The sequence below is a fragment of the Mixophyes fleayi genome, chromosome 5, assembly GCF_038048845.1.
Source record: "Mixophyes fleayi isolate aMixFle1 chromosome 5, aMixFle1.hap1, whole genome shotgun sequence".
NCBI lineage: Eukaryota > Metazoa > Chordata > Amphibia > Anura > Limnodynastidae > Mixophyes > Mixophyes fleayi.
This window is the reverse complement of record NC_134406.1, coordinates 258190939-258213118: the sequence shown is the minus strand read 5'-3', so window position 1 is coordinate 258213118 and position 22180 is coordinate 258190939. Positions and strand designations below refer to the sequence as shown.

The window sequence follows — 22180 nt, the reverse complement described above, 5'->3', positions numbered from 1 at the left end:
TTCATTTTTTTTTACTGCTGAAGAAAGTCTTTAACAGGCAGAGATAAAGCCACCTTTTAGCTTCCGCTGTCCCTAGACACAGGCCTGGTGTGCCTATATGCTAAATCATTGATTTTATTGCAATAAAACTCTCTTTTTTACATTGTTTGCACTTTATCATTATGGTGCCTGGTTCTAAAGTCACTGAAGCCCGCAACCCCCTAAGTACAAGCTGCGTTTGGTAAGACACACTAATGCAATTTTATAGTATATGGACTTTTTTTGTTTAAAGAACTTTATTTATATGTTTCAAAAACAATAAAATTAATTGCCAGTCACTATGATTAAAGCAAACATACAGGCAAGCAAACATGCAATAAAGTGATAACTTTACCTATACAGAATAGAACAATAGATGATATATCAAGCACCTGAGTATGTGGCCTGCTTTGGAAAAAGTAGCTAAAAACAATATATAACAGGATATATAAGGGTGTGATGTGTGGAGGGGCAGGAGCAGGAACTGAAGCTGAAATCACAACCCAGCGGAATTGCATCATGGAACTCGGAAACACTCGCGTTCAGCAGGCAGATAAGTCAAGTTAGCTTATGCAGATGATCAATATGTGGATTATTTGACTTACACACTGTGGTCATGAGTTCGATTCCCGACCATGGCCTTATCTGTGTGGAGTTTGTATGTTCTCCCCGTTTTTGTGTGGGTTTCCTCTGGGTGCTCCGGTTTCCTCCCACACTCCAAAAACATACTGGTAGGTTAATTGGCTGCTAACAAATTGACTCTAGTCTGTATGTTTGTCTCTGTCTCCGTGTGTGTGTGTGTTAGGAAATTTAGACTGTAAGCCCCAATGGGACAGGGACTGATGTAAGTGAGTTCTCTGTACAGTGTTGTGGAATTAGTGGCACTATATAAATAAATGATGATGATGATGATGATGATGACTTAAGACTGCATTATTGATCAAGGGGTATAATTTTATGATTATAAGCTTTACACTGTATATTTACATATCAGCAACACTGTATAATGCTTTATTGTGTTCACAGCAATTGTGCTCAAATCTGATATTTTAGGATAATAATGTTCTCAAAGTTGTTATTATTTTAATTTTCCCCTCTTTGAAGTAATAGCAGCACATTGGAAATAATATGAAAACTCTATATAGCGTGTTAATTCAGGGGTATCGTTTTACCAAGCAAGACTGGTCAGTGTTTTGCAGAATTGAATTTCCACATCTTTGTCCAGCTGTTAAACAGAATATGTCGGAGAACATCATTTAAAAAAAAAAAAGTTACTAGCTGATTTTGCATTCACCAGAAACATTACCATTTATATTCCCATTGCAATTGAGAAAGAGACTGTCAGATTTTATGATGTCCCATTAGTATGGCACTCAATTCTAAACACCCTTTACAAACTCAGTAGAGTATTTAATCAAGGTGATTGACTTCAAGATGTGTGCCAAGTCACTTTCATCCTTGACCTTCAACCCAAGAGATCAATAGCCTTTGCCACTGCCAAAAAAAGACAGGTCTATGCGCCAAGCATAAATGTCTCTTTTCCTCAGGTTTTAAACTTGAAATCTTTAACAGAATTATTCAGTAGAAACTTCTTAAAAGAGTATATTAAAATGAAGAAGTTGCTTTGGAAAAATGAGATTTGATCTTTTTTTTTTTTTTAAAGGGAAACTTCTGTATATTTCACAAATAAGAAATGTCTTTGAGCATGTAGAACAGAGTGTTTATATTATGCACTAATAAAAATAAAGAATATAACATATTTATGTTGTTATTATTTATTTATTAATTTATTTCTAAGGCACCACAGATTCCGTAGCGCACGACAATCGTATCAACAGAGCTAAGACGTAACTAATACAGTAAGCAAAATAACAAATACATAAGTCAATTACTCATAAGTAGCACAGATGAGTGTGAGTAAAACTGTAGAGACTCCACAGAATGTAACAAAAGACATGACATGGACATATGAGGGAACATGACAGTAGACAGACATGAGACTATGAGAGATTATTATTATTATTATTATTATTTTTATTATTAATATTATTATTATTATTATTATTATTGTTATGTATTTATATAATGCCGATCATATTGCACTGCGCTGTACAGAGGATATGTAATTATTCACATCAGTCCCTGCCCCATTGGAGCTAACAATCTAAATTCCCTAATACACATCCATTTTGTCAGAATAATATAAATATAAGGCTGAAATAAACAGCACAAATGGACCTTCATTGGTTGCCGGACTAACTGGTGGCTAATTTTCGTGTTTATTGTACAATAACATGTTAAACTATTCAATCCAACATGTCATCATCACAGGAACACCCAGTTTTAGCAATATCATCCTGGCTCTTCCCATTTAGTATAAACTAAAATTTTACAGCCATGTAAGTTGGTATATATTATCCATTTATCACTTTTACTGTCATGAATAGATGTCTCTAACGTGGAGATTTAATATTAAAATAAATAAATGATAATTATGATGATGAATGTTAACATTTTTTGTCCTATACTCCTGTGAGACTACAAGTACCAGTATAGGCTGGCAAGTTATGGTTTAATTTGCAGTTCTACAGAGGATATTAGTTTCGTAAGCCTACCATGCCCTAATAAATTACCAGATCAGATAACCATAAAAAGGCAATGCCTGTAGAAATATTGTCATGGCCTTGAACCAACATTCACTTGCTAACATTAATCTGAAGTCATCTGTAAAATTTGTATTTTCCCATAGCTTGTTTCCTCCTCTGAGAGCTGACTATGGTGTATCCATGGTAGCAATTTTTTTTTTCTTGAGTGTATTGCCCTATAAGTTATGTATTATCTGGATTTAATTGTAAAATGTTCACCTTATTTTATTTATAGTATAGTGTAATAGAAAAACTACCCACCGATAAGCAACATTCAAGATAATATCTTACCAAGGCAGAATAGACAGCCCTGAAGGAGTTAAAAGGGAACAAAAACATAGTGGTCAAACCAGCTGATAAGGGAAGGGAATCACCATTTTGAATAAACCTGATTATATACAAGACATCAAAAGTCAACTTGAAGATGACCTTTAAGATCTTACAGAACGAGCCTACAAGTTCATACAACTAAAGCCTTGAAAAACTACTTACAAAAGACTTGCATGAAGGTATACTCAACAAATAACAGTTTGAGTTTATGTACAAGAAACATCCAAAAATGCCAGTGATCTACTGTCTACCCAAAACCTATAAAACCTTAAACAACCCACGAGGTCATGAAGATATTTCTACATTGATTGCCATTTTATGATTATGCATTGATCTGGTAATATATTAGTGCATGGTAGGTTTAGGAATTACTGAATTAATTGGATTCATCAAATAAGAATGATGTAATATATGGATGGAATTGATGTTCATTTTATTTGACAAAATATTATGGGGAAGCAAATGTCACCTTATGAAATCTAACTATTGGAATTAAATAATAATAACTCATTTTTGTGATCAGTTCCACCCTAGGGTCAATTTATTTTAATCACTTGTTTTTTCTTACTTTATCACTATATTTGTATCTATAATTCACCTACATCTTCCTGGTCAATAATTGTATTTTAATATTATTTTATAAAGTTTTGTTTTTAACTATAATCATCAAGGACTGGAGTGCTTCAATACCCAAATCTTTTTCTTCCTTTTTTATGAAGATCACATTTTTGCAAGATGTTATGTAAAATTTTCCATACCACGCTCCATGGTTCAAATATCATTGTCTTCCATTTGTGTCTTTAATGCTTTTCTCTTTCTAATAAAAAATATTTTTTTATATATTCCCTTTACTTTATCTTTTCTACTGACCCCCCTTTTTCATCCCTCCTTTCTTCTTTTATTTTCGGTTCCCCCTTATCATGTATACACAATTTATACAGAGGCAGTGTACCATGCTCCTTTAAGTACAACACATGTCCCAGTGGACAGGAATTACTCTCCATGAGGAAGCCCACTAGCATTGTGCGGGTGAAACCGGTTGGAGGGAAAACTAGGAAAGCCACAAACACATTACCGATCTTGAGATCTTCACTAGCTACAATCAGTGCAACTTACTTGCTGGTAACTGACCACTATCATTCAGAGACTGCCGCCAGATTCGCTGTTCACCCAAACACTCGTCACCCAAAGATGGAAACCAACTGATAGCCTTGTACGAACACCCAACTCACTGAAAACAGGTGAGCATTTAAGAACAGGCTGACAGAGCGGCCTGAAGGGTATATTAATGTCAGCATCCATCTGTGCAACATCTCTATGTTTAGGAGTGTTATCACTAATATCACAGTATAAGACTACTGCTATTTCGGATTCTACAAAGGAACTGTGCTTTACCACTCTACATGGATGTTGCAGAACACTGCAACTTAATTAAACTGTTTCTTAACCCCAATCGGAGTAAATTATTCTGACTTTTGTGTCATATACTAAAGAAAAATACATTCTTTATACTATATAAATATTCTAACCCAACCATACACAGTCCTTTTTCTTGCCCTCAGGAAAATCTGTCTATTTTTGCCACAGTATCGTATAATAGCACAGTATAATTCAAAACTATAAATTCTGCACCCAATTTTCAATGTATTTTGATTGTGTGCACAATAAAAGCTTCAACTTCTACAGAAATGGTTACCTAAGGGTTCTGAACAAGGCAAGAAAAAAAAGAGACATACTTTTAAGACACATTTATAATATGCTCATTGGGACTCCAATGAAAGGAAATGTCGAAATCCATAAATCAAGTGTAATACATCAAGATGTGAAGTAAATCACTACACGATAACACCTTTAATGCACTTGGTGCTTCTGGTACTGGCATGACATTTGAAAGAGGCAACCTTTAAAAAAAAAGAACTCACCCTTCATTTACCTGGACCTGTTATGCATTAGAGAGAGAGAGAGAGAGAGAGAGAGAGAGAGAGAATCACTGCTGGCACAGGATTGCTGATTCACTTTGCAGTAGTTTTATACAGGCATGTCAGGATGATACAAACAGCATCTCTTGTGGTTCAAGCAAATAAACAAACAAAAGTATTTACAATGCCATGTGACCCTGCTGCTAACTAGACACACAGTCCCCTCACTAGTCACCGGCCACTGGCTGACGTCGGTCACTCCATCCATAATATAGATCCAGCGATTTATGTTTCCTCCCCAGCACTAACTACCTAAACAATAGATTATTCACGCCTATGTGCTTCACTTGTGATCCTGTGATCTGTGTGTAGAAAAGTGTGGAGAATTAACCCTGTCTGCAACCTGAGCCTGCAGACTCCCAGAGAAATTATTAGTCTGTCCTTTAACGGTCTGTGGCAAACTGCCCTTTATGCCATATATATATATATATATATATATATATATATATATATATAGTGGTCAAGGTGGAGATTTAGAAATGCCGGAACGAAAGTGGAATGGAATTTAATAGTTTTACAATGAAGGTGATTTTTTTATTGATAAAAAGACAACTGATAAACAAAGGAACAACCATAATCTGCTCATAGATACATTACAATAAATCTCCACATTACAACAAATCTCCACATTTCTGGCTATGTCCAGAAAATATCAATAATATTATTAGAACATCAATTCCTGTAAAAACTTATTGTAACAAAATGTTAGCTTAAGTATCCATAGCTGTTGGGGAAAAATGGGTGATCAACATCAAAGTTATTCATTCCAATAAACACCTTACCATAATTTTACACTTCCTATTTTTCTTGACCTCTAATGACTTAATCCATGTTAGCTCTGACAAAATGAGATTTACGGCATTCAAATATAGGAAAGGTTTATGGTTAATTGATACTCTCTTTCTTTTATCCAAGTGGTAATATTTTACAGTTGTTATAATCAGATACATCGACTCTCTGTCTGTACCACTATCTGCCATTTCCTTCCATAATATTCTGTTTCCCCTGCAATTAACTATAAATTGTTGCATCATTTCCTCCTGATGAGAACCCAGAGGACAATTCCTATCTGAAACGCTTGCAAATTTTAAATTACCCATGACAAACATCTTACCATGCAATGACAACCAACCTTTATCAAAAAACTTTGCCAGAAGTCTCGAGCCATTTAAGACCTTTAAACTTTCCTGCAAAGTTCTATCCACACAGTCTCTGAGTACAAACTGGGAACAAAACAAGGTCCTGCATATTTTAAAATATAGTTATTTCTTGAGTTATTATCAATATAAGATTTCTCTATTCCCCACTTCCTCGGAGACTTGAGACCAGATTTCAGATATGGTGGGAGGTAGTTCTGCATGCATCTAACGCTCTTAAGACTACCACCTTGTCCAAGATTCTGCGAAATGCAATATCCAATTCCTGATACTGTTAACCCACAAGGAACCAACATATGAGTCCATGTTTCCAAAATGTACTCTTAGGAACAAGAGGTCAAAGAAAACCCTTGGATGCAACATATCCAATCAGCCCTCTTTTCTCTGAAGGTAATTGATCCCTCAGACTGTTGCCCCATAAGATCTAAAAGAACAGACTAGAAAACCTGGCTGAAAAAGATTCTGGCACAGAAAAATTACAGCAACATACAACAGAATCCTTTAACAGACGGTCATTAAGTCTCCACAGCCCTCTACCTACATCTGGGTGCTTTCTAGGACCCAGGCAGAAATACAGGGCCAAATGATCACAATACGGAACTAATTTTTTACTCATCCTACTAACAGCTTCTGTAGGACTCATAAAAGCCAGATCTATTACACTTCTTCTTCTCTTCTGTGGCATCTGTGCATCATCTGGGAAGTCTTCAGACTCAGATTCACATGAAGATCTGGGGGTAAATGTATCAAGCTGCAAGTTTACGGCGGGTTTAGGTTTTGAAAGTACAGCTGTTTGGACCTGGGAGTTGTCTCAAAGAACAGACACAGAGGCCTGGGGCTTGTCTTGGGAGTTTCCTTGCAACAGACATCAGACCACCACACTTGTTATCAGGAATTACAGCGAGGGGCTACAATGAAGGCAGAAGAATAAATGGCAGTATGGCTAACCACTGTATACACCCCACTACCACCACTGTATATATAGTTATGGGATATATTATACATATTATTCTTTAGAATATTCCGGATAACATATATATATATATACCTAAAATGTACTAACTTATATTGAAAAATTAACCTTGTCATTTTGCATCTGGATTTCCCCTCCTCATGAAATTATCTCTCAGTATGCTTCACATTTACTGTAGAAATGGACACTTGGTGATTAAGGGGCTTATTTAGAATTGGAAATATTGCACGCAAGCTGCGGTTTACAAAAGAGCACGGAATTTGATTGTAGTTTGGACTATATTCAAATTCAAGCAGATGTCAAGATGAGTGACGATTTAAATCAGGGTGTAAGTAAGCTCTGACAAAATGTTACTTGCTGCATGTAGATGGACAGAACTGAGTGCAGTATACACACAAGCTCATGTGCAATGCAGGGTCACATCAGAATGCATACAAAAAAAAATATATTATAAAATAAATTAACAACTCTAAACAGTATAATCATTATTAAAAAAAAAAATTCTAAGTTTTTTTGTGTTAAATATTAAATATATAAATCTTGATGTTCTTAAAATTTACCGTACAAACAATGCATTTTTAATGAGATTCAAGTTATCATTTATTTAGTACATACTACAAAATGACAGCTAGAATGTGATTGTTTGCTATAGACAACATCTCCACTTTTCAAACCCGAACAAAACTCGCAGTTTGATACATTTACACCCTGATGTTATTTACCTTAATTTATTCTTAATTCAATATAATTTAGTTTATATATTGTAACTGTAATTGTATTTAATGCATTTTATATTGAAAATACGACTTTTTCAATTTTTTTATAAATATTCGTCTTGTCTGAATGGCTCAGTGCTACCCATTAAATTCTAATAAAACATTATATATATATATATATATATATATATATATATATATATACATATATATTAGAGATGGGCAGGTCCGGTTCCCCGAGAACTGAACCCACCCAAACTTTGGGTATCCGAGTACCGAGCTGAGTAGCTCGGTACTCTCCCGCCCGTTCCGAATCCAAATCGAGGCATAGTGACGTCGTCGGATCTCGGGGCTCGGTTCTCGCGATACTTCAAGATTATAAACACACGCCTCCACAGTAATCCATCGCCATTTTACAGAGGGAGAGAACAGGGTGTAGTCAATAGCCAATTGCTGTAACAAAAATCGCTAGAGAAGAGAGGAGGATAGAGGTTTTTTGTTTTTTTTCAATTTTTGGCACTCCCCAGTGCTTTTGGGGTGTCCCTCATAATTGTGCATAAATATTTCTGGCTGTCAAAATTACTGTCTGTCAGCAGTATCTACCAAATAATTTTTAGCACTCCCCAGTGCTTTTGGGGTGTCCCCCATAATTGTGCATAAATATTTCTGGCTGTCAAAATTACTGTCTGTCAGCAGTATCTACCAAATAATTTTTAGCACTCCCCAGTGCTTTTGGGGTGTCCCCCATAATTGTGCATAAATATTGCAGACCACATATGAGCAGAATGAGCAACCAGGTTCTGTCACCAGTCCTGATGTTAGTGTTCCCAGTACGTCATCTGGGCAAGGCGATGTCAAACTACAGAGCGTTTCGAAATCAGTCCAAAAAACAAAAACCCCCCAAAAATTTACTGTGTTGAAGTGAAAAAGAAGTGTTACTGAGCAAAAGTTAAGTGCCAATAAAAAAAAAATTGCCAACATGCCATTCTACACACGCAGTGGCAAAGAGAGAATGAGGCCTTCACCTTTGGCTATTAGTGGCAGATCCCAAAAACTTACCGAGCCTACAATTGGTGCACAACTACTGTTACGCGTCAAAGCCGAGCTGCAAGATAACGGTAAGGCATAAGAAGATAATGTTTGTTCTGATTCACAAATGACACCAATCCCTGTGGAGAGTCCATCCAACAGTGGTATGTCTAATCGTGAGCATTCTGTTAGTGTACCCATAAAGAGGGGCCCTTTCAGCAGTTCTGCTGATGTGTACTTGAACAGCCCGAGTGTATCCGGTGATGGGGATTTCCCGCGGCCTGAACCCAAATAAATTAATGGCAGCCTGAACATGCTGGGTGGGTCCTGTAAAGCCCCATGGACAAAACGTTTCTTAAACCTGTTTTTATACTATTACCACATAACCACCACCTCAGGGGTGCGGGAAGAGTCCTAATGCTTTTCAGCACTGGGTTGGTTATACCTAGGGGGAAGGGCAGGGCCGGATTAAGGTGGGGGCACAGGGGGCACGTGCCCCGGGCCCCCATCTCTCAGGGGACCCCCCGGACCAGCTGTGGCTCTTTTTGCTGCCCCCAAATGTCAGTCTACAGGGGGCAGCACAGGGTTCCGTTGCTAAGTGCTCTGTCGGCACTATAAGCACAAGCATGCTTTTGCTTTTTTTTTTTTTTGAGTTTTCTGGGCTTCCTTAGCTGCCGTGTGAGACACGTGACAGTGTGAGGAGGAGCAGAGAAGAGCTGCCCTGCCTGTCAGGCATAAGGTAAGTTAATATCTGCTGTGTGTGACTTTCTGTCTGTGTGTGTGACTGTGTGTGTGACTGTGTGTGTCACTGTGACTGTGACTGTGACTGTGTCTGTCTGTGTTTCAGCCAGAGGAGGAGGTGATTATGAACATGAAGTGGATAATTGTGGACAAGGAGGGTGTGATTTATGGACAAGGAGGGTGTGATTTATGGACAAGGAGGGTGTGATTTATGGACAAGGAGGGGGTGATTTATGGACAAGGAGGGGGTGATTATACACATAGAGGGGGTTGCAGAGTGACAACCCAGGAAGGGAAACCAATGCTGATGAGAAGGGGGTTGAAGATGCTAAGTAGGTGGGGAATGAGGAGTTAGAGGGAAGATAGAGGATTAAGATGAAGAAGAGGATTGAGGAGTGGGATGTTGGGATATAAATGGAGAACAGAGAAGTACAATGTGCTCAGACCTAGATTTTCTACTTATTGTGGACCCTCTCTCCATGCCCCAGGGAAGTAGCATTTCTAAAATTGGGCATTATTGGAAAAATGACAAAATTAAGGCCACTCATTCTGTTAGCTCTCCTCAGCTGGACATACACTTACTTTATATGGAAACGTATAATGTACAAAATGTAATATGCCTCCATGCTAGCTCTGTTGCCTTGCCACAAATTCAGGCCTGCTAGTGCTTAGCTGAACTAGGCTGTTAGGGAGAACCAATATATACTTACATATAGTAAGGTTATTTTGTTAATTATTTGTGGAGTGATTGTGAGGAATTTAATGTGTGCTTGAGTTTGGGGAGAAGGAGTGCTATTTATTAAATGTGAATATGAATTATAAAATGTTGGCAATGGTTTTGAGAAAAAGGTTTATTTATTACATGTAAATACTATTCATTTATACCAGGCTGTTTGGTGGGGAGGGAAATAAGTTTATTAAATGTGTACGCTATTAATATAATGTCGGGGCTGTTGGGGAAAATAGTTCTATTATTAAAAGTGAATAGTATTAATTTAAATTAATTCCAAATTTGGGGCTGGTTGCAGGGAGGGAGGCCTAATTATTAAAGGGGGTGCTATTGATTTATTAACAGGACGGTTTGGGGTTTTTGTTTCAAAATAGGGCCCCGACATCCCAGAATCTACACAAGCAGCAACTGAGCTTAAGACACCAGCAGCCACAGGTGGTGAAAGTGACAACAGCAGGTAGGAGAGAGCAGGACCATCTTCCAACTGTTCTCAATATGGTGGGACTGTCCAGAATTTGGGTGACTGTCTCACTTAGTCAGGATTTGGTCTGACTACAAGGACAGTTGGGAGTTATGTCCTACTTCACACTGTTATGCTTGTGAAGGCAGAGCTGCATGCACCTAACAGTAGTGCACACAGCATTGCCTGTTTATTTGTTTAAAATGAATACCATATTCGACAATATGGGGGCCTCCCCTGTCTTAAGTGCCACGGGCCCCCCAGAATCTTAATCCAGCTCTGGGGAAGGGGCACAGTTCTTTGGGGGCCCAATCTCCCTAGGAGATCCAGTCCTCTGCTGTATGGCCTACGGTTAGTTTGGCTTTATGGCAGAGGGACCACACACTGCAGGTTTCCCTGTTATAGTGCCACCAGCCCTGACTGGCAAAGCCTACTGCTGGTACTAGTAAATTCAGGGGGACCCCATGCTTTTTGACCCCACACTTTGTTAGCACTAGCCTAGGCTGACAGCTCTAGGGCTGCTTAAGATGTTTGGAGGGAACATACTGTTTTTTTTTAAAAAAAAAAAAATATTTATCGCCTTACCGGGTCGTTACGACTGATATGTTTAAAGAGTATCAGATGTTAGTAACATGGCATCATACTTGGCAACTCTCCCGGAATGTCCAGGAGACTCACGAAATTTGGGTGGGTCTCACGGACTCCCGGGAGAGCAAGCAAGTCTCAGGCATCTCGCAAATTCCTAGCCTAAATGATGCAATTCGTGGTGAATCACGTAATTTTGGCCCCGCCCTCTCCCGGATTACACTTGACGAAAGTAGGCAAGTATGCATAGCAGGCGCTTTAAGCGTATCTCATGGGGTAGCACTGTGGTTTAGTGGTTAGCACCTCTGCCTCACAGCACTAGGGTCATGAGTTCAATTCCTGACCATGGCCTTATCTGTGAAGAGTTTGTTTGTTCTCCCCGTGTTTGCATGGGTTTCCTCCAGGTGCTCCGGTTTCTTCCCACACTCCAAAAACATACTATTACGTAAATTGCCTGCTTTCAAATAGACCCTAGTCTCTGTGTGTGCGTGTGTAGGTTAGGGAATTTACACTGCAAGCTCCAACGGGGCAGGGACTGATGTGAGTGAGTTCTCTGTACAGTGCTGCGAAATTAGTGGCGCTATATTAATAGCTGATGATGATGATGATATCATGAAATGTGAACAACTTGCAGACTATTCTGGCTAACTTGCAGACTAGTCTTGCAGACTATTCTGCGGCTCGAAGTCATAAGTAAACTGTGTCCAACTTTACATATAGCCCTGAGCATTTAAAATGCAAAACAGTGCGTTACAATCATGGCATCATGGGGATTGTAGTCCTTCAAAGTCTGCCAAGACAGTATTTTGCATGACATGCTCAGATGGAACTGGCTCAGAAGCAAGTCTCCCAGGAAACTATTTTTAAAATGTTGCTGTTTAGTTTGCAAACATCCTATTCTTTGAAACACGTGATTAATGTTTCTGCATTCAGGAATATTTACAAGAAAATGACACATTCCATTCCCACAGGATTATAATATTCATTACACTGGCATAATAAAATAGCACAGAAACAGATGGTCATTTATGTATTTGTTTTGTAAATATTGTTGGAGTCTAATTCAGAATCAAGGCTACAGTGAGTTGTGAAATAGTTGCCAGTTCAGACAATATAGTCAGTGACCAACATCCGTGAGACATCATTTTCTGCGATCTCAGCGTTGCAATTGGAACCAGCCACATTTTATCCTGCAATGAGGCTGACGCACTCTCCCCATGGAGAAGACATTAACACAAGAAAATCTAATCTCAAAAATGCTCTGCAAATGGAACTTACTATATGCTCCCCAGTGAGCTCAATGAATAGTGTTTTATGTATGACACCGTAATTAGGCAGAGTATTTACTATTCGACAGCAGCAGTTCCCATAAGTGTTCTCACCTATGGAGGCATGAATGGCAGGGGGATTCAGATCTGATGAAGACAAGGGTTTTACAGAGCTTGGTGTTAACAGCCATAAATCAAACGTAATATGTGAAGTTGTGAAGTAAATCACCAGCCATTAATACATTTAGTGCACTTGGCTTCTAGAACTGACATGACATTGAGAGAGACAACGTTCGGACTCACCCTTCATTTACTTGGACATGTTATACTTGTAAATGGTCTGCAGTATATTATGATATTTCTGTTGTCAGACTATTGTATTACTGTTACAAACATTCTTGTGAAATCAGCAAGCATATTGGTATACAGGTATATTATATGATGTATGTTATGATCTAGGACAGGGGTTGGCAACTATCGGAGTGCCGGCTAAAATCTAGTCAAGCCCAGGTGTGCCAGTTGTGTGTGTGTGTGTGTGTGTGTGTGTGTGTGTGTGTGTATATATAAATATATATACATACATACATACACACACATACAGAGCTGCCTAAAGAAATTCATGGCCACGGTACAGCAACTCCATGGGTCCTCCCTTATAGTTAAGCATGGTTAAAAAAATGTTGTGCCGCCGCTTTTACCATGCAAGTGGTCGTACAATTGGGGATGTGGCAGTACATCATTGGGGACGTGTCTAGCAGGTGAAAAGCACCAGGCCAACCTCTTACAGAAAAATGCATTACTCACACATGCCCTTTGCTCAACAGCTTTGCTCACATATGTCCCTTCTGGCCACATGCTTTAATCCCACTTCCCCCCCCCCCTCTGCCCAGCACCTTTAGTGACACATGCCCCTCTCCATCACCTTTCGTCACAAATGCCCCCTCTCCAGCACACCTTCTTCTTACCTTATTGTCCACTGCACAGCATGGGAAGATACTCAGGAGCCCGCCGAGTACCATGTGACCACTGCAGTCACATGACCTGGCGTCTGAAGGTACCTGAGCTGAAGGGGATTTAGCCACTACCGACCCCCCTACACTCAATAAAATTTTTTTAAAAAGTACTTTTAATTTTTTTTTTTTCAAAATTAGGTCTCCAGAGGGGACTCAGGCCACCAAGCAGGCCCAGGCAATTTGTAGCCGCCCCCTCCCCTCTCGGCGGCTATATATATATATATATATATATATATATATATATATATATATAGTTATTTCTCATTTTATGAGGCTAATATCATATTAACAGTAAGGGACCAGCAAAAAAAAATGTTATGCCGCACAGTAGTGCCCCAGTTCACATCATACCTCATAATTGTGCCCCCAATTCATCTTATGCCACATAGTTGTGCCCCCAATTCATACTTTGCCACAGTTGCCCGCAGAAACACATAGTATGCCACAGTTGCCCCCAGAAACACATAGTATCTCACAGTTGCCCCCAGAAACACATAATATGCCACAGTTGCCCCCAGAAACACATAATATGCCACAGTTGCCCCCAGAAACATATAGTATGGCACAGTTGCCCCCAGAAACACATAGTATGCAACAGTTGCCCCCAGAAACACATAATATGCCACAGTTGCCCCCAGAAATACATATTATGCCACAGTTGCCCCCAGAAACACATAGTATGCCACAGTTGCCCCCAGAATGACAGACTGATAGGCAGCTGGCTAGTGATACCAAATCCTAGTTTAGTTAATTTTACTTCTTCCCTGCACCCTAGTTTGCCATGTGTGGCCACATAACAACAAAGGCAATGTGATCCCTTGCACTACTGTACAATAAAATAGCAATGACTTAGAAGAAGAACGAATTATCGAATGATGTAATGAACCGCAGCATATTGACTGCCTCTCTTTTTTTTAATTAGCTTACCATTTGCTAACTGATTTCCTGACAACCAAGTGGACTCCGGGTTTTCCTGCTATAATGCCACCAGCCCAAGCTGGCAAAGCCTAGTGTTTATAATAGTAAATTCAGGAAATCCCACGCATTTTTCCCCCAATTTTGCTAGCACATGCCTAGGCTGGCAGCACTAGGGTTGGTTAAGCTATTTTGGGAGGGCATGCTGTGTTTTGTTAACATATATTTAATGATCTATATGCCTTACCAGGCTACTGCGACTGATACACTGACAAATGACGGGATACAATTTCCACTTACGCTATAACTTGCGTCCGACTCTACTTAAAGTCTATAATCTGCATGTTTATAAACATCTACAGGATAAAGGTTACTTAAGCATTTTGTATTTTAACCGTTTTTGTCATTAGCTCAAAATTTTTATAGACTTTTTTTTTTATTTTGTATAAAAATTCCATTTATTATATGACTATGCCCAAACTGAACAAAACTCATTTCACTTATACTAGTTCACATATAGCAGATATAAGATAAGTCTACACACCCAATTGAAATTGCAGGTATTTGTAATGTCAACCCTGAAATCAAGATAAATCATATCAGGCCTTTATCCACCTTTAATATGACCCTGTAACAAACAAAGTGCAAGTAACAAACAAAAAGGCAATTTAGGAAAAAGAAGTGAAAATTAAAAACCTAAAATAACTCTGGTCGCATAAGTGTACACGGCCCTAAACTAGTACCATGGCTTTATCTGTGTGGAGTTTGTATGTTCTCCCTGTGTTTGCGTGGGTTTCCTCCGGGTGCTCCGGTTTTCTCCCACACTCCAAAAACATACTGGTAGGTAAATTGGCTGCCATCAAAATTGACCCTAGTCTGTCTGTCTTCCTCTTTGTCTGTCTATGTCTGTGTGTGAGTGTGTGTCTATATTAGGGAATTTAGACTGTAAGCTCCAATGGGGCAGGGACTGATGTGAATGAGTTCTCTGTACAGCGCTGCGGAATTAGTGGCGCTATATAAATAAATGATGATGATGATGATACCTTGTGGAACCATGATTTGCGGTTATTATAGCAGTGAGTCTTTTTTGATTAACCTGGACCTTGCAATTCTATCACAATCCTCCTCCTCCATACACCAAGCAAAAAATAAAAGAAAACACAGTGTTAAATAAAAAGATATGTATACCAAAACATTATGTAATAAAACTGCAACTTGTGCTTAATTTCTTCTACATTCTAAGCAGGGGCGGGTCTAGATTTTTTTTTCATGAGGAGCGATTTAGTCCCTGCCCACATTTTTAAAACTTTTAACAGTATGGGTTGCCGGGGCAATCTCCCTCCCTTGCAGGGATGTTCTGCCGCAGACTATGTGCGGTCTGTGTCTGCAGAGACAAGCAGGTAACGTATGCACCCCGGCCACTCTGATTCAGAGCGCACCTTGCATAGTGATTCTAAGGAACAACACATCTCTTATTGGGAAATATATGTGTATTAGATGTACTGAGAAGTTTTGTGCTCTGTAAAAAGTATTACATATATTTCATAGTAGGGGGTGCATTACTCCATTTATATTTTTTAAAAAATATTTTAAAAAAACATGTTAGATTGGACTATTTTACATTTTACCATCACTTATTGAGACAGATCATCTAATTTGAACACTTTTGGCCTTATACATTAAGGAAAAAAAAAGCAAAAAAAGGAGTAACTTTGCACCTTGGAAAATCCATGATGCATTGGAGGGGGAGGTCAATTTAAAATGTGGGGACAGATTTACAGGAAAATTCCAAATGGTCTATTTCTGAAGTTAATACAGACTTGATAAAAAAGCGATTCACAAGAATTCCGAGAAACGAACGTACCGGCAGTGACATTAACTTCACTTCAAAGAGCGACAGTTACATTGATGATAATAAGGAGGCAAAGTAAGGACCCAGCGACTGTCTACTGTCTAACCCCTCTTTAAAATCATTATATACCCGCCTCAAATTGCTCCCTTAATAGCATCAATGTAACTGTCATGACGTGAATCTCGCTGGCGGTATGTTCTCATGCCAGAATTCTTGTAAGACACTTTTTTAACAAATCTGTATTAACTCCATATCACAATTTGACCATTTGGAATTTTCCTGTCGCTCTAAGTATTGTCGGTATGACTGCCATTGCAAAGTCGTACCCCACCCAAGTATTTGTGTGCTACATGAAACAACAGCCAGTATTTATCTTATGTGCAAAACAATGAACTAATTTGCACCCCTTATAACAGGGTTTGTACTCCTTTTTTGTCTTACTTTTCTTAATGTTTTTTATATGATTATGGCTGGTTAACATGACATGAAGGGACAGGTGTCGTGAACCCATTATATTCCATATCTCCTTTCTATAATGCGAAACAGGAAACAATGAACAGAGAAAATTATATGCTTGGATTCAAATATCTTGGACAATACTGGTGGTTGTGGGATGACTGTATGCAGAGGATTCAAATAGTCTTAATATACTAAAGGACAGTCGCAAGCAAGGAAATGGCTTCCCACAAAATGGGCATGGTTTGGGTAGATCAGGATTTTACCCTAATTTGTCCTGATTTTCAAATTGGGAATACTTGCAGGTAAGCAATGGGGGGAATGCAAATACAATCAAGGTGGGTTCTCCAATTTCTAAGGCAATCAGCATATATTGAATGGGTTGAATAAAAATGTATTGTAATGTTGTTTTAATGTATTTTACATGCCCACAGCCAGATCAGCCAGGTCAACCCTCAATCTAACTGAATTTACTGGTTGATTTTTCATGTAGCTCACAAAATACTGAGCAGTTTTATTTTTGCAGTGCGATTTAGAGTTGACTTAGGATGTGCAAATTTGCATCATTAGCTGTATTTACTCCTAATTCTAAACGATGCTCCAAGATTCTTGTGTTGGGGTCTTAGGGTCATATCACACAGATACTTCTGTCCCTGGAATCTAGTAGTTATCCTCTCCATATCCCTGCATGTCACGGATATTGCTAATGCTTTCCACCTTTCACATTGCCATGGGTATGCTCTATAAATGCTGTCTGCAGCGTTTATAATGCTTAGTCATGTTAGGGGGCAGGAATACAGTTATAACTGCCTATGATGTGCAAGCATAAAGATGGGATAAATGCTTCTGGTTCTTCAGAAACCCCTCCCCTCCCGAACGAACGGGCGCTAAACATTGCCCCTACACAGCAGCACTGTACTGTACAGCAGCCGCGGCACTGTCAAAGAATCATTCACGGCGGTGCTGTATTGTACTATAATACAGCACTGCTGCGGACGATTCTTTGACAGCGCCGCGGCTGCTGTTCAATTCAGCATCGCCGAAATGGAGCTGCTGCGCTCTACATCTATATTTTTGTTTTTTCAAAATCCTGCGTTTGCCCCGCTGTTGGCGCTGTTTGCTAATTTGCGGTAGAGAGCGCAGTGGAGAGCAGCAACGCTTTTCTCATAGGGTTGAATGGCTAACAACATCTTCACATGGCGGAAACCATCGGGATCTAGCTCCAAACAGCTAAGCTTTAAGGAGCTTAATAAAATTGCCCAGACCGCAGTCCCCATTGAGTATTGTGCTACTGTATTGCGCTATTAATATTCTAATGCTGTCATTGGTCACGCTGTTCTAATCCCGCCCACATTAGAACTGATTACACACAGGCAACAAAAAATGAAGAATGAATACAACAGGTGTTCTAATTGGTTATAATGGGAATACTGGTCTCCTACTATAAAACGTAAGAATACTAGATGGCACCATGATGTTCAGTGAAATTTATACAGGTTGCAGAACTCTAAGTTGACTTTTGCACCTTCTTTATTTTATAGTACAGGTTACATTATTCCTTATAATACAAGAATTTCCATTTAAAACAAAGCAATTTGCTTGTATGCTGGATGGTTTTACACCTTCAAATTAAGTCATTGGACCCCTCTCCAAATATAAGGGATGAGATCGCTGCTCAACAAATACAAGAATATATTTTTCAGGATATTTTACCTATATCCGTATTACTTGTATATTACAATGTACCTGGATATATTTTTTTATTATTATTATTATGTTTAAATAATTTGATGGTGACTTAAAATCAGCCATAAATCATTGTAAGGTTATTTTTACTCTCATGTTCTAAAGCCACAGTGTATGTATATATTTTAATTATGCATATATTCTCTTTAGATCATCCGTGCATTATAAACAGGTGGCAATGATATGGTCGACTTTGTAGATGAAAAAAAAATAAAATAAAGGAGCCTAGTATATGTAATTATATATGACAGGAAAAGGATAATTAGTTCGCAAATCTCTAGGCTGGGAGGAAAAAATATGATTGTGGGTGGGTGATCTGCAGCAGTTTGAGCATGAGGAGAAAGGATCAGATGAGAATTCACTGCACTGTGTGGATGTAGCAAAAAAAAAAAAAATAAGCGCAAGTGAGCGCAACAGCTTAACCTGGGCGCATCAAACAGGGTGGTAGTAAATAGTAATTAACAGATCCCTGCCTGGCAGCCTGTAGATGGCGCAAACGGTCTATTTTTACCGGGCATTAACCCTTTCTGGCAGTGGCTCCAATATTTAATATGCTCTTGTCCCGCACTCAAACTGTAAAAACTTCTATGTTGATCTAATTTGCCCCCCCCCCCCCACGCCCCCCTTCCTCCTCTTTCGCCTATGCTCCACATGCATGCGTTAGTGTGTGCGATTCCTTCCTCCAATACGCCCCATTCACGTTGCAAATGGATAACTGCATCCCCACATCTAGGTATTAATCCTTTTTCATAGGACTTGCAAAAAGATTAACACCAGGATTTATTACAGCGCCAAGAGCAGAATTGATAGCTTTTATTATCTTCTGTATTTCTCCTTGAGGCGTCAGTGAAAATTTCAGTCATCTATTACGGCACACGATGAAGAGCTCTGCCAGGCAGCATTGATCCAGACGCGCATCTCTCCGTGCGCTCCCTAATCATTGTCCCTTTTGCGCCAGCGCCATCGCCGGCGAATAGGTGATTCTTTAACCCCTGCTGGGGTCTTCTAGTCGGGAGTGTGATCTAGGTTTGTCCGGGGGAAGGAGGAGGGAGGGGAATGGGAAGAAACAATCGCTAGTATCTAAGACTTGATGCCCCTGTTGGAGAGATGGTTGAGTCCTCGTCAAGGTTGCTGTGGTATCCCAGAAACACCATTCACTCTGTGCTGTGACCGCGCACCAACAACAGCAACAACTCTGCTGCGCCTTGGCCAAGGGAAGAAGAGGGGGATTAGAATCTAGAGGATAATATGAAAGCGATCTGCCAAGGGGGGACCCGCACTCCGGAGCCAGCCAAGACAGCAGAACACTTGTGCAAAAAAGGATGTACTAAATATGGACCTGTGGACTCCCTATGTCTAAGGAAAATGGGAATGCAAAGTGGATTTACATTGTGTTACCTGATTTTTGTACTGATGGTTACATGTGTGAGAGGTAAGGAATTCCACACACACTCCATGACCATCATCCTCTATCATTTTATTATTATTATTATTATTATTATTTTTCTGTTATTCCCCTACTCCAGTTTTATTTTTAAATAATGAGAAAAGGATGTGATTTTTTTTTTAAAGGTGTTGGTGGAATAAGAGACGCATTTGCTTGCCAGCTTCTATGTTCAATGCAGTGATTGAGCCGGGGCTCGATAAATATTCTTGCAGTATACTCAGAGGGAGACGTGAGTTGGTTCCTACAGGCTGGAACTAGTGGATATCTGTGCAGAATTTCCCCATGTTATCCATGTTGGGTGACTGTGATTTTTTTTCCTCCCTTCCCTCTTTCAATTAAAGAACATTTCAGAATGAAGCTTTCTTATCGCTGTCATGTATCTTGATTGGTTTAACCATTTGTAGCAGGAGACAAAGTTGCAAAGGGGTCTTGCTGGCAAAAAGATTCCCAATAGCCTCAGACACACATGCACAGACTGTGGTGATATAATACAGGGATTGCACTGAAAGATGTTAGATATTGGGGGTCAGTTGGCAAATGTGCAATAGGCGAATATACTCTATCTACAGTAGAAACAGCAGCATGCTGGGTTTTTGCTTGATTTTTTTTTTTTGACAGACCGATTCATTTGTAAAGGTTTACATGTCTAAATAGGTGCTGACAAGGGGAACGTGTGTAGCTGTCTAACAGTGACTCTAGATACAAGTGCTTGGATATGTCATGTGAACGTCACGAAATTCATACGTTTTATTTCAGGAATATGGATGTTTAAGCCATCAGGAAGATCTGTGCTCTGAATCTTAAAGCTGATCAGTCTGCCCAATGAATTGGCTGTTAGGAGTGGATAGCAAATGGCCACAATATACAAACAAATGGAGCATCCTGCTTATATTCATCTGCAATTTAAAAATCCGGTTGCTAGCACATAGGATTGTTACTAGACTATATTGATCTTGCTGTAATGCATGCAGGCTGGTTTTCATACCTCCAGCTATTGCATATGTATGGAGAGGCTGAGGAAGAAGAAGGGGGGGAGAAAAAAATCCCCAACTTAATGATATTTATATTTGACAAATCTTTCTAAACTGCATTCTGCCTGTGTCTTTCTCCAACAGTTTATTGTAGAGCTTGCAGCTGGATGTCCCCACACAGAAAGCAGCCCATTTGCATGCAATGGAAATGTTAATTCATGTTCCAGGGGTTGTGGGTTACTTCATTGCATGCTATCTGACATTACATCTGAAGATAGGTCGCATGCCTGGAATGTTAATCGGCATCCTAATTACAGGAAGCTTTTTCTTTCATGCAGGTTTGTCTGTTTAATGAAGGCGGTCAATAAACTTTCATGTTTTTGATCAAATTACTTACATTGGAAGGATTACACTCTATAACTCTGCTATACATATATATATATATATATATATATATATATATATATATATATATATATATATATATATGTAAGCCAAATGTTCATATCCACCCCATTGAAAAAAAAATCTCTGAATTTTCAAAAGTACAGAAATATAATTGTAGGGCTATTTTTTTGTGAATTTTTGGGATTTCAGTTCCCTGTGACTTTTTTTTTTCTGTCTGATGAAACCTTGTTATAACAGATGATTATATTGGTGCTCTGTGATTTGAAGACACAGGGAGGCAGCATATTTCAAACTGAAAGGACCAGACTGGAGATGGATTTTAAAAATCCAACCTTTTATCTTTGGAATAAAGTAACTTCTAATAACCTGTTGATTAATTTTATGGCCAAACATTTGGAATCCACGGCCAAAAGTATTAAATGATGTGCTGGTTATTAGTACTTCATGGGTCAACCAGTAAATATCAATGGAATAATTCAGATTTTTTTTTTTTAATATGTTACTTTTATTCTGTACAGAATATCAGTAGCTCATTTTTTTTACCCCAATCAGTGTTGTGGTGTGATTGAACTAACCAGGTTATTTACGTGATCGACGGCAGTCCTGTGCCGGAGGGCAAGAGAAGGGGGTGTCAGGGACAAATGGGCGGGTGGCTTGGGAATTTGGGAGATTAGGAGGCAGAAAACAGGTGGAGAGGAGGCGATCTGAGGAATGTGGTGTAAATTAAACATAGAGAGGAGC

The 22180-nt window shown here is 39.0% G+C and overlaps 1 protein-coding gene across 1 annotated transcript in view; it reads left to right on the top strand.

Moving 5' to 3' along the window:
- The first annotated feature begins 19380 nt into the window (after window positions 1–19380).
- CSMD3 (CUB and Sushi multiple domains 3) overlaps window positions 19381–22180 on the top strand; it is an 853424-nt gene continuing 850624 nt past the window's right edge. The window contains exon 1 of the mRNA XM_075213978.1: window positions 19381–20045. Within this exon, the coding sequence (XP_075070079.1) occupies window positions 19862–20045 (184 nt within the window). The 5' untranslated portion in view covers window positions 19381–19861. The remainder of the gene's footprint in view (window positions 20046–22180) is intronic.